The 13,172-nt window shown below is 41.8% G+C and overlaps 1 protein-coding gene across 1 annotated transcript in view; it reads right to left on the reverse strand.

Annotated features, from left to right (window-relative positions):
- Nucleotides 1-13,172, reverse strand: part of LOC149345332 (phospholipid-transporting ATPase ABCA3-like) — a 190,424-nt gene that overhangs the window by 60,622 nt on the left and 116,630 nt on the right. The window contains exon 7 of the mRNA XM_089547410.1: nt 12,397-12,531. Within this exon, the coding sequence (XP_089403536.1) occupies nt 12,397-12,531 (135 nt within the window). The remainder of the gene's footprint in view (nt 1-12,396; nt 12,532-13,172) is intronic.

Genomic DNA, 13,172 nt, shown 5'->3' on the forward strand with positions numbered 1-13,172 from the left:
AAAAAATCGTCAACATACCGGAAAATCTTTAGCAACTGAATATGTTGTCACTTAAAGCTGTGTGAGAACCCTCTTACGCTTACTATGGCATCAAGACTGCCAGACCCGAGGCCCTCGCTAAGCAATTAAGCAAACAAGGGATTAGAAAAGCAGAAGAAAAAACAACCACATGCCGCCGGTGGGATCCGAACCAACGACCTCCGAATTACGCGTTCGGTGCTCTACCGCTGAACTACGGCGACGGCTGTCAAATCTTCTGCTTTCGGGGCTATTTATGCTTACAAATAACCTAACCTGGAGAGTGCTCATCAGCGCCATCCACGTTCTTAAGCGGCGGACGTAGCACATCCTGAGTTACCGCAGATGTGACGTAGAACGCCATCGAACGGCGAGGCTGGAAGCTGTGTGAGAACCCTCTTACGCTTCCTATGGCATCAAGACTGCCAGAACTGAGGCCCTAGCTAAGCAATTAAGCAAACAAGGGAATGGGAATGAGGGGCTTCTTATAAATATACGACAAGCCAACAGCCACAGAAACCAAGGGGCACAGGGGATATTTAATTTACTTATTTATTTTGTGCTCTTGTTTGATTTAGAAGATTACTGAATATGTTATCGCTTAAAGCTAATTGATTAGAAAAGCAGAAGAAAAAACAACCACATGCCGCCGGTGGGATCCGAACCCACGACCTCCGAATTACGCGTTCGGTGCTCTACCGCTGAGCTACGGCGACGGCTGTCAAATCTTCTGCTTTCAGGGGTATTTATGTTTACAAATAACCTAATCTTGAGAGTGTTCATCAGCACCTCCCACGTTCTTAAGCGGCGGACGTAGCACATCCTGAGTTACCGCAGATGTGACGTAGAACGTCATCGAACGGCGAGGGTGGAAGCTGTGTGCGAACACTCTTAGTGTGTCATAATGCAGACAGTTTGCATGAAGTTTTTCTCGTCTCCTCATCCCTCTCACCTCAATTTTGACCTACAATAAAGCAAATCGTTTGCATAAAATCTCTCGTCTAAACAAATTGATCTCTATGTTTTAGTGTGCCATCATGCAGACAGTTTGTATGAAGTTTTTATCGTCTCCTTATCCCTCTCTCTCAATTTTGACTTGCAATAAGGCAGATAATTTGTATATGAAGTTTTTATCGTCTACTCATCCTTCTCTCAGTTTTGACTTGCAATAAAGCAGATACTTTGTATAAAGTCTCTCATCTTCAAATTCATCTCCTCTAAAGTATAGTGTGCCATCATGCAGACAGTTTGCATGAAGTTTTCCTCGTCTCGTCATCCCTCTCCACACAGTTTTGACTTTTTGAATAAAGCAGATAACTTCTATAAAGTGCCTCATGTCCCCATTCATCGCCTCCAAATTTTGGTGTGCAATCATGTAGACAGTTTGTATCAAGTTTTTCTCGTCTTCTCATCGCTCCCCTCGCAGTTTTGACTTGCAATAAAGCAAATAATTTGCATACAGTCCTCCGTCTCCCCGTTCACGTACTCTAAATTTTGGTGTGCCATGATACACAGAGCTTGTATGAAGTTTTTCTCGTCTCCTCATTCCTCTCCTCTCAATATTGACTTGCAATAAAGCAGATAGTTTGTATAAAGTCCCTGATCTCCCCATGCATCTCCTCAAAATTGTATTTGCAATTATGCACATAATTCGTAAACGTTTTTCTCGTTTCCTCATTCCTCTCCTCTTAATTTTGATTTGCAATCATGCAGAGAGTTTGTAGAATACAAAGTTCTTCTCGTCTCCCCATCTGTCTCCTCTCAATTTTTTCTTGCAATCATGCGGATAGTGTGTATAAAGTTTTTTCGTCTCCTCATTCTTATTCTCTCAATTTTTACTTGCAACCATGAAGATAGTTTCTATAAGGTTTTTTCGTCTCCTCATTCCTGTCCTCTCAAGTTTGCTTGCAATCATGCAGATAGTTGGTATAAAATATCTCGCCTCCCCATTCATCCCCTCTATATTTTTGTGTGCTATAGTGCAGACAGTTGCATGAAGTTTTTCTCGTCTCCTCATCCCTCTCCTCACAATTTTGACTTGCAATAAAGCAGATAGTTTGTAGAAAGTATCTCGCCTCCCCATTAATCCCCTCTATATTTTTGTGTGCCATCGTGCAGACAGTTGCATGAAGTTTTTCTCGTCTCCCCATCCCTCTCCTCTCAATTTTGACTTGCAATAGAGCAGATAGTTTGTATAAAGTATCTCGCCTCCCCATTCTTCTCCTCGATATTTTTGTGTGCCATCGTGCAGACAGTTGCATGAAGTTTTTCTCGTCTCCTCATCATTCTCCTCACAATTTTGACTTGCAATAAAGCAGATAGTTTGTATAAAGTACCTCGCCTCCCCATTCATCTCCTCGATATTTTTGTGTGCCATCGTGCAGACAGTTCCATGAAGTTTTTCTCGTCTCCTCATCCCTCTCCTCACAAGTTTGACTTGCAATAAAGCAGATAGTTTGTATAAAGTATCTCGCCTCCCCATTCATCCCCTCTATATTTTTGTGTGCCATCGTGCAGACAGTTGCATGAAGTTTTTCTCGTCTCCTCATCCCTCTCCTCACAATTTTGACTTGCAATAAAGCAGATAGTTTGTATAAAGTATCTCGCCTCCCCATTCATCCCCTCTATATTTTTGTGTGCCATCGTGCAGAGAGTTGCATGAAATTTTTCTCGTCTCCTCATCCCTCTCCTCACAATTTTGACTTGCAATAAAGCAGATAGTTTGTATAAAATATCTCGGCTCCCCATTCATCTCCTCTATATTTTTGTGTGCGTTCATGCAAACAGTTGCATGAAGTTTTTCTCGTCTCCTCATCACTCTCCTCACAATTTTGACTTGCAATAAAGCAAATAGTATAAAGTATCTCGCCTCCCCATTCATCTCCTCTATATTTTTGTCTGCGTTCATGCAGACAGTTGGATGAAGTTTTTCTCGTCTCCCCATCCGTCTCCTCTCAATTTTGACTTGCAATAAAGCAGATAGTTTGTATAAAGAATCTCGCCTCCCCATTCATCCCCTCTATATTTTTGTGTGCCATCGTGCAGACAGTTGCTTGAAGTTTTTCTCGTCTCCTCATCCCTCTCCTCACAATTTTGACTTGCAATAAAGCAGATAGTTGGTATAAAATATCTCGACTCCCCATTCATCTCCTCTATATTTTTGTGTGCGTTCATGCAGACAGTTCCATGAAGTTTTTCTCGTCTCCTCATCACTCTCCTCACAATTTTGACTTGCAATAAAGCAAATAGTATAAAGTATCTCGCCTCCCCATTCATCTCCTCTATATTTTTGTCTGCGTTCATGCAGACAGTTGGATGAAGTTTTTCTCGTCTCCTCATCCCTCTCCTCACAAGTTTGACTTGCAATAAAGCAGATAGTTTGTATAAAGTATCTCGCCTCCCCATTCATCCCCTCTATATTTTTGTGTGCTATAGTGCAGACAGTTGCATGAAGTTTTTCTCGTCTCCTCATCCCTCTCCTCACAATTTTGACTTGCAATAAAGCAGATAGTTTGTAGAAAGTATCTCGCCTCCCCATTAATCCCCTCTATATTTTTGTGTGCCATCGTGCAGACAGTTGCATGAAGTTTTTCTCGTCTCCCCATCCCTCTCCTCTCAATTTTGACTTGCAATAGAGCAGATAGTTTGTATAAAGTATCTCGCCTCCCCATTCTTCTCCTCGATATTTTTGTGTGCCATCGTGCAGACAGTTGCATGAAGTTTTTCTCGTCTCCTCATCATTCTCCTCACAATTTTGACTTGCAATAAAGCAGATAGTTTGTATAAAGTACCTCGCCTCCCCATTCATCTCCTCGATATTTTTGTGTGCCATCGTGCAGACAGTTCCATGAAGTTTTTCTCGTCTCCTCATCCCTCTCCTCACAAGTTTGACTTGCAATAAAGCAGATAGTTTGTATAAAGTATCTCGCCTCCCCATTCATCCCCTCTATATTTTTGTGTGCCATCGTGCAGACAGTTGCATGAAGTTTTTCTCGTCTCCTCATCCCTCTCCTCACAATTTTGACTTGCAATAAAGCAGATAGTTTGTATAGAGTATCTCGCCTCCCCATTCATCCCCTCTATATTTTTGCGTGCCATCGTGCAGAGAGTTGCATGAAATTTTTCTCGTCTCCTCATCCCTCTCCTCACAATTTTGACTTGCAATAAAGCAGATAGTTTGTATAAAATATCTCGGCTCCCCATTCATCTCCTCTATATTTTTGTGTGCGTTCATGCAAACAGTTGCATGAAGTTTTTCTCGTCTCCTCATCACTCTCCTCACAATTTTGACTTGCAATAAAGCAAATAGTATAAAGTATCTCGCCTCCCCATTCATCTCCTCTATATTTTTGTCTGCGTTCATGCAGACAGTTGGATGAAGTTTTTCTCGTCTCCCCATCCGTCTCCTCTCAATTTTGACTTGCAATAAAGCAGATAGTTTGTATAAAGAATCTCGCCTCCCCATTCATCCCCTCTATATTTTTGTGTGCCATCGTGCAGACAGTTGCTTGAAGTTTTTCTCGTCTCCTCATCCCTCTCCTCACCATTTTGACTTGCAATAAAGCAGATAGTTGGTATAAAGTATCTCGCCTCCCCATTCATCCCCTCTATATTTTTGTGTGCCATCGTGCAGACAGTTGCATGAAGTTTTTCTCGTCTCCTCATCCCTCTCCTCACAATTTTGACTTGCAATAAAGCAGATAGTTGGTATAAAATATCTCGACTCCCCATTCATCTCCTCTATATTTTTGTGTGCGTTCATGCAGACAGTTCCATGAAGTTTTTCTCGTCTCCTCATCACTCTCCTCACAATTTTGACTTGCAATAAAGCAAATAGTATAAAGTATCTCGCCTCCCCATTCATCTCCTCTATATTTTTGTCTGCGTTCATGCAGACAGTTGGATGAAGTTTTTCTCGTCTCCTCATCCCTCTCCTCACAAGTTTGACTTGCAATAAAGCAGATAGTTTGTATAAAGTATCTCGCCTCCCCATTCATCCCCTCTATATTTTTGTGTGCCATCGTGCAGACAGTTGCATGAAGTTTTTCTCGTCTCCTCATCCCTCTCCTCACAATTTTGACTTGCAGTAAAGCAGATAGTTTGTATAAAGTATCTCGCCTCCCCATTCATCCCCTGTATATTTTTGTGTGCCATCGTGCAGACAGTTGCATGAAGTTTTTCTCGTCTCCTCATCCCTCTCCTCACAATTTTGACTTGCAATAAAGCAGATAGTTGGTATAAAATATCTCGCCTCCCCATTCATCCCCTCTATATTTTTGTGTGCCATCGTGCAGACAGTTGCATGAAGTTTTTCTCGTCTCCTCATCCCTCTCCTCACAATTTTGACTTGCAGTAAAGCAGATAGTTGGTATAAAATATCTCGCCTCCCCATTCATCCCCTCTATATTTTTGTGTGCCATCGTGCAGACAGTTGCATGAAGTTTTTCTCGTCTCCTCATCCCTCTCCTCACAATTTTCACTTGCAATAAAGCAGATAGTTGGTATAAAATATCTCGCCTCCCCATTCATCCCCTCTAAATTTTTGTGTGCCATCGTGCAGACAGTTGCATGAAATTTTTCTCGTCTCCTCATCCCTCTCACAATTTTGACTTGCAATAAAGCAGATAGATTGTATAAAATATCTCGGCTCCCCATTCATCTCCTCTATATTTTTGTCTGCGTTCATGCAGACAGTTGGATGAAGTTTTTCTCGTCTCCCCATCCGTCTCCTCTCAATTTTGACTTGCAATAAAGCAGATAGTTTGTATAAAGAATCTCGCCTCCCCATTCATCCCCTCTATATTTTTGTGTGCCATCGTGCAGACAGTTGCTTGAAGTTTTTCTCGTCTCCTCATCCCTCTCCTCACAATTTTGACTTGCAATAAAGCAGATAGTTTGTATAAAGTATCTCGCCTCCCCATTCATCCCCTCTATATTTTTGTGTGCCATCGTGCAGACAGTTGCATGAAGTTTTTCTCGTCTCCTCATCCCTCTCCTCACAATTTTCACTTGCAATAAAGCAGATAGTTGGTATAAAATATCTCGCCTCCCCATTCATCCCCTCTATATTTTTGTGTGCCATCGTGCAGACGGTTGCATGAAATTTTTCTCGTCTCCTCATCCCTCTCCTCACAATTTTGACTTGCAATAAAGCAGATAGTTTGTATAAAATATCTCGGCTCCCCATTCATCTCCTCTATATTTTTGAGTGCGTTCATGCAGACAGTTGCATGAAGTTTTTCTCGTCTCCTCATACCTCTCCTCACAATTTTGACTTGCAATAAAGCAAATAGTATAAAGTATATCGCCTCCCCATTCATCTCCTCTATATTTTTGTCTGCGTTCATGCAGACAGTTGGATGAAGTTTTTCTCGTCTCCTCATCCCTCTCCTCACAAGTTTGACTTGCAATAAAGCAGATAGTTTGTATAAAGTATCTCGCCTCCCCATTCATCCCCTCTATATTTTTGTGTGCCATCGTGCAGACAGTTGCATGAAGTTTTTCTCGTCTCCTCATCCCTCTCCTCACAATTTTGACTTGCAGTAAAGCAGATAGTTTGTATAAAGTATCTCGCCTCCCCATTCATCCCCTCTATATCTTTGTGTGCCATCGTGCAGACAGTTGCATGAAGTTTTTCTCGTCTCATCATGCCTCTCCTCACAATTTTGACTTGCAGTAAAGCAGATAGTTGGTATAAAATATCTCGCCTCCCCATTCATCCCCTCTATATTTTTGTGTGCCATCGTGCAGACAGTTGCATGAAGTTTTTCTCGTCTCCTCATCCCTCTCCTCACAATTTTGACTTGCAATAAAGCAGATAGTTTGTATAAAGTATCTCGCCTCCCCATTCATCCCCTCTATATTTTTGTGTGACATCGTGCAGACGGTTGCATGAAGTTTTTCTCGTCTCCTCATCCCCCTACTCACAATTTTGACTTGCAATAAAGCAGATAGTTTGTATAAAGTATCTCGCCTTCCCATTCATCCCCTCTATATTTTTGTGTGCCATCGTGCAGACAGTTGCATGAAGTTTTTCTCGTCTCCTCATCCCTCTCCTCACAATTTTGACTTGCAATAAAGCAGATAGTTTGTATAAACTATCTCGCCTCCCCATTCATCCCCTCTATATTTTGTGTGCCATCGTGCAGACAGTTGCATGAAGTTTTTCTCGTCTCCTCATCCCTCTACTCACAATTTTGACTTGCAATAAAGCAGATAGTTTGTATAAAGTATCTCGCCTCCCCATTCATCTCCTCTATATTTTTGTGTGCCATCGTGCAGACAGTTGCATGAAGTTTTTCTCGTCTCCTCATCCCTCTACTCACAATTTTGACTTGCAATAAAGCAGATAGTTTGTATAAAGTATCTCGCCTCCCCATTCATCTCCTCTATATTTTTGTGTGCCATCGTGCAGACAGTTGCATGAAGTTTTTCTCGTCTCCTCATCCCTCTCATCACAATTTTGACTTGCAATAAAGCAGATAGTTTGTATAAAGTATCTCGCCTCCCCATTCATCTCCTCGATATTTTTGTGCCATCATGCAGACAGTTGCATGAAGTTTTTCTCGTCTCCTCATCCCTCTCCTCACAATTTTGACTTGCAATAAAGCAGATAGTTTGTATAAAGTATCTCGCCTCCCCATTCATCTCCTCGATATTTTTGTGTGCCATCGTGCAGACAGTTGCATGAAGTTTTTCTCGTCTCCTCATCCCTCTCCTCACAATTTTGACTTGCAATAAAGCAGATAGTTTGTATAAAGTATCTCGCCTCCCCATTAATCTCCTAGATATGTTTGTGTGCCATCATGCAGACAGTTGCATGAAGTTTTTCTCGTCTCCTCATCCCTCTCCTCACCATTTTGACTTGCAATAAAGCAGATAGTTTGTATAAAGTATCTCGTCTCTCCATTCATCTCCTCTATGTTTTAATGTGCCATCATGCAGACAGTTTGTATGGAATTTTTCTCGTCTCCTCATCCTTCTCTCAATTTTGCGTTGCAATAAAGAAGATAGTTTGTATAAAGTCCCTCGTCTCTCCATTGATCTCCTCTAAGTTTTAGTGTGCCATCATGCAGACAATATGTATGAAGTTTTCTTTGTCTCCTCATCCTTCTCCTCTCAATTTTCACTTGCAATAAAGCAGATAGTTTGTATAAAGTCACGCCTCTCCCCATTCATCTCCTCTAAGTTTTAGTATGCCATCATGCAGACAGTTTGCGTCAAGCTTTTTTCGTCTCCTCATTCCTCTCCTCTCAATTTTTACTTACAATCATTCAGATAGTTTGTATAAAGTTTTTTCGTCTCCTCATTCCTCTCCTCTCTATTTTTACACGCAATCATGCAGAAAGCTTGTGTAAAGTTTTTTGTCCCGTCACTCCTCTCCTCTCAATTTTTTCTTGCAATCATGCGAATAGTTTGTATAAAGTTTTTTCGTCTCCTCATTCTTATTCTCTCAATGTTTACTTGCAACCATGAAGATAGTTTGTATAAAGTTTTTTTCGTCTCCTAATTCCTCTTCTTTCAATTTTTACTTGCAATCATGCAGATAATTTGCTTAAAATCTCCCGTCTCCCCATTAATCTCCTCTAAATTTTGGTGTGCCATCATTCAGGCAGTTTGTATCAAGTTTTTGTCGTCTCCTCATTCCTCTCCTCTCAATTGTGACTTTCAATAAAGCAGATAGTTTGCATAAAGTCTCTCGTCTCCTCATTCACCCCCTCTAAATATTAATGTGCCATCATGCAGACAGTTCGTATGAAGTTTTTGTCGTCTCCTCATACCTCTCCTCTCAATTTTGAGTTGCAATAAAGCAGATAGTTTGCGTCAAGTTTTTCCCACCTCCTCATGCCTCTGCTCGAAATTTTACTTGCAATTATGCACATAGTTCGTATAAAGTTTTTCTCACCTCCTCATCCCTCTGCTCTAAATTTTACTTGCAATTACGTACATAGTGCTTATGCAGTTTATTTCGTCTCCTCATTCCTCTCAATTTTTCCTTGCAAGCATGCAGATAGTTTGTATAAAGTTTTTTCGTCTCCTCATTCCTCTACTCTCAATTTTTACTTGCAATCATGCAGATAGTTTGTATAAAGTTTTTTCGTCTCCTCATTCCTCTCAATTTTTACTCGCAATCATGCAGATAGTTTGTATAAAGTTTTTCGTCTCCTCATTCCTCTACTCTCAATTTTTACTTGCAATCATGCAGATAGTCTGCATAAAGTTTTTCTCACCTGCTCATCCCTCTGCTCTAAATTTTACTTGGAATTACGCACATAGTGCGTATGCAGGTAATTTTGTCTCCTCATTCCTCTCCTCTCAATTTTGACATGAAACAATGCAGATAGTTTGTATAAATTTAATTCGTCTCCTCATTTCTCTCTACTCAATTTTTACTTTCAATCATGCAGATAGTTTGTATAAAGTTTTTTCCACTCCTCATTCCTCTCCACTCACTTTTTTTTTGGAATAAGGCAGATAGTTTGCAGAAAGTCTTTCTCCTCTCCTCATCCCTCACCTCTCAATTTTGACTTGCAATCACTCTTTCAGTCTCTGCTAGGAACCTCTTCTAGCGCTGCAATTGATTTGTCTGGAATTCCTCCGCCGGTCACAAGGCATTTCATCTAGGTGACAAGCGGAGATTAAAATTGTTTGCGTTATTTTTTGTGACCATATATCGCGCAGGATTTAGCACTTTATGCTGATTTCAGAAGTGCATTTTATAGCCAGCTAGCTTGCATAGTTGTTGATTACAATTAACAACGTCGCTAGGTGATCCCCGAGATGTTACATAATTAAGGAGAAAGAGCACTTTTTTTTATAGCACCGTTTTCACAGCGGACTGTTTAGTGCAACAAAAGTATTTTTTTTTTCTAGATACGTAGGACTCATGAAGATAAAGTTAAACCCCAGCTTGCATATCTGCATGAAAACATCTGCTGCAAAAATAACTTTCAATAACTTTAAAACATCTGTTGCAGAAATAACTTTCAAAAACTATTTGACGTGTATACACAAAAATGCAGCTCTTTGCTGTGTGCCTCAATGCCTAAGGATTCTTATGCAAGAAAGCGCGCCATCATACTGCCATTCGTTAAAATGCTGAAGGGATGAACGATAGCTCACAGAAAATGTGAAATCTAAGAAAATCAACCTTGAACTTTATTGCCTCCTTTGACCTGCTTACCGGGTCTTATGCATTTGCTTTTGATTAAACAAATGCGGCATTGCACATGGAAGCTATGATCTGATTTCTTCTCTTCATGGCTACGCTAAGATAATGGTGCTCTTTGATAGGAAACTCGCTGAAATTCGAGACTTGCCCGGACCATCAGAAGCTCGATTTGCTCATAGTTTTTGACAACCATACATCACACAAGGTCAGTCTCTACATTTCTACTGCATGCAATCCGCCACTGTGGCTCGGCGGTTACTCGGCTGTCGACCAAAAAGACTAAGCTCTGTCGCGGCCACAGCGGTTGCATTCCGAAAGAAGCGTAATGCTAGAGGCACGTGTACGGTGCGATGTCAGTGCAAACTAAAGAACTTTTGTTCATCAAAATTATCCAGGGCCCTCCACTGCGGCGGCCCTCCTTGCCTGAGTCTCTTTGAGACGCTAAACCTCATAAACGACAAACCAAACTACGTACTTTTTATGATGTTTCGACAGGAGACCTATGAATACCGAAGGGCTACGAAAAATATTAATTTATGGTCAGTCTTTCTGCCGCGTCCTCTGTTGAGCCATGAATCAATATGGTGAAAAAAACAGCTAAAAAAGGGTAGACAGGACCGACGCTCACTTTTAACTGAAGGTTTATTGGAAAGAGCTATGAAAATATAATCTTTTTTCGCAGCAGAAGCGCGCATGTGCCACCCCAAACGAACCACTGATAATCAAGTCATGCGAATCGAGGTACTCACGTACGCAGTCATGCACGAGAACAAAAAGAATGCTTACACATTTTTCGCCGTTTTTATCAATATGAAACTTCATTCACCCCTTCTTAATTTGTTTGTTTGTAAGGATCATAGCTTTATCAAGAAGACAAGAGCACGGTTCGCTAGTGGGACTAGGATGTTACTACGACATTCCTTGTAATGCAAGGCTCGGTTTTAGAACGGACTGCCTTTCAAATCCGTGTTGTGCTCATGGAGTTGCCATCCTGTCTGCTCTCCATAGTCCACTTGAAACAACAGTGTACACCACATTTTCAGCACAAGTCACCTGGAATGTTCTACGTGAAACTTGGGAAAAAAAAACACCTAGGCGCAAATGATTTCACCACACAAAAAGAGACGAGGAGACAACGGACAGGCGCCAAAAAACAGCTAAAAAGCTTTTGTGTCCTGAAATCATTTGCGCCTAGGTGGGTTTTTTCCCAAGTTTCAAGATCAATAACCAACTAGCCCGTCAACATGCCTTACTGGAATGTTCTAGGTGGATCCCTTCACATGCGGAGAGAATCACGCAGGGCCTGAATCCCCTGCCTACCTGAGCACTTTGAAAGGTGCTTCATCCTGAACATAGCCTTGCGCAGCAACGAATATTAGTGCACTCATGCGCTCACCAACGCCAAGCGCCCGACCTTTTTTGTGCCGACACTTGGCAACAGTGGCGCCATATTCAATTCAAAAAGAAGCATAAACCACACAGATACCTCCTCCAAATATGGCCCGGCGACCACGAATTTGACCGTGCCCAACACGATTTTTGCCTTCAAATTTGACCCGAGATATTTCCAAAATTTCTACGGGCCCCTGAGAAAAAAAAAGCAGCTGTATATACACACTATAATAGGTTTAACAAGTAAAACAGTAATGATTTTTGTCGCAATCCCCCTAGTCGCTTCCACAAACCACGCAGTCCTCTTAAAGAAAAAATAAACTGAGAAAAGAAGTCAGTGAAGCATTTCATATTCAAAAGAGAGCACGGAACGTGCTTAAGCACCGCTTCTGCACTCGTTAACGACACTGCAAACTTACGTAAATTGATTCACACGGTTGGTGTATGAGTGTTTCTTTTGGAGTTAGAAATGGGCTCCTGGCTTCGAGAAAATAGTATATTTTGCCTCTTTCTTTTCAACAAACCTCCCGTTTAGAGTCAGCGCTGGTCTTTTCTACTTCCTTGTCCCTTGGCGCTGCGCCGTATTTTTCCGTCAAGATGTAACGATTATAGCTGCACTCTCAATTTTAATGTATCAGTATCAGCTGCTTTTGAGGTCCGTTTTTTATATTCTTCCCCTAGATGAGCATCTCCCTGTTTTATTTTCAGAGTTGCTTCCCCGCTAATCCAGGATATCCCTGGTTATAATTACTTACATCGTGCGCATTTGAGCTTTCTCTCAAAGAACGAGAGGGCTAGTAGTGCATTCCACTCACCATGGTCAGGCCTCGGATGTCCACTATGGTATCTGCTAGCGGGGCCTGTTCGAATCGGGTGGTTGTAGTGGTTGCTTCATCCGCCTCAGTTTCGTCTTTGATTGGAAGCGTCCGGCTGGGCGCCCAGTAGCCGGGCTGCATATGAGCAACGATTTACTAGAACGTTCCGGCACGCTCCAACTTAACCAATATGAAAGGCTTGCATGACAAAGCCGGCTTGGTGTGAGGAGTCCGAGAGAAAGTAAATTTAACTCCAGCTTTTGTCCTCCGTTCGACCCGGCGGCCACTGCCGCACCTCAAACACTCCCTGCGTGCTTCGTTTCTGTGCTTCATTCGCCCGTGTTGCGGTTCGTCTCTAACACATACGCCTAGAAAGCGTAATCCTTTTTAGTCTTGCTTTCCTTTCAAGCTCGAAGTTGCCCTAAAATGCATCGATGTTTGGCGAATGGACCTCTCTCTAGACAGCTAAATATCGCACAGGCGCACAGCGTACAGAAGAAGGAAGTACGGTACCACAAGGAAAGTTATCCTAGCCGAAATTTTCATCGCACTGGATGATATCTGCGCCAAAAGCCTTTCCTTTCTATTAGTGGAAGAAAGTCGCGAACTTGGCTGGGCCTCTAAAAGGCTAATAACATCATTTTTCTCCTTGCTCCAGCATTAACCTCTTTTGCGGAGACAGCATTTACTGGTGCGGAAACCTATCGGAAGCATGCCTTTTGAAAACGGTAGAGTCCTAAAAATCTGGCCTTCCGGAAGGTACAGTCATGATGGAA

This window comes from Amblyomma mixtum, chromosome 5 (genome assembly GCF_055824585.1).
Source record: "Amblyomma mixtum isolate Tamu chromosome 5, ASM5582458v1, whole genome shotgun sequence".
Taxonomy (NCBI): domain Eukaryota; kingdom Metazoa; phylum Arthropoda; class Arachnida; order Ixodida; family Ixodidae; genus Amblyomma; species Amblyomma mixtum.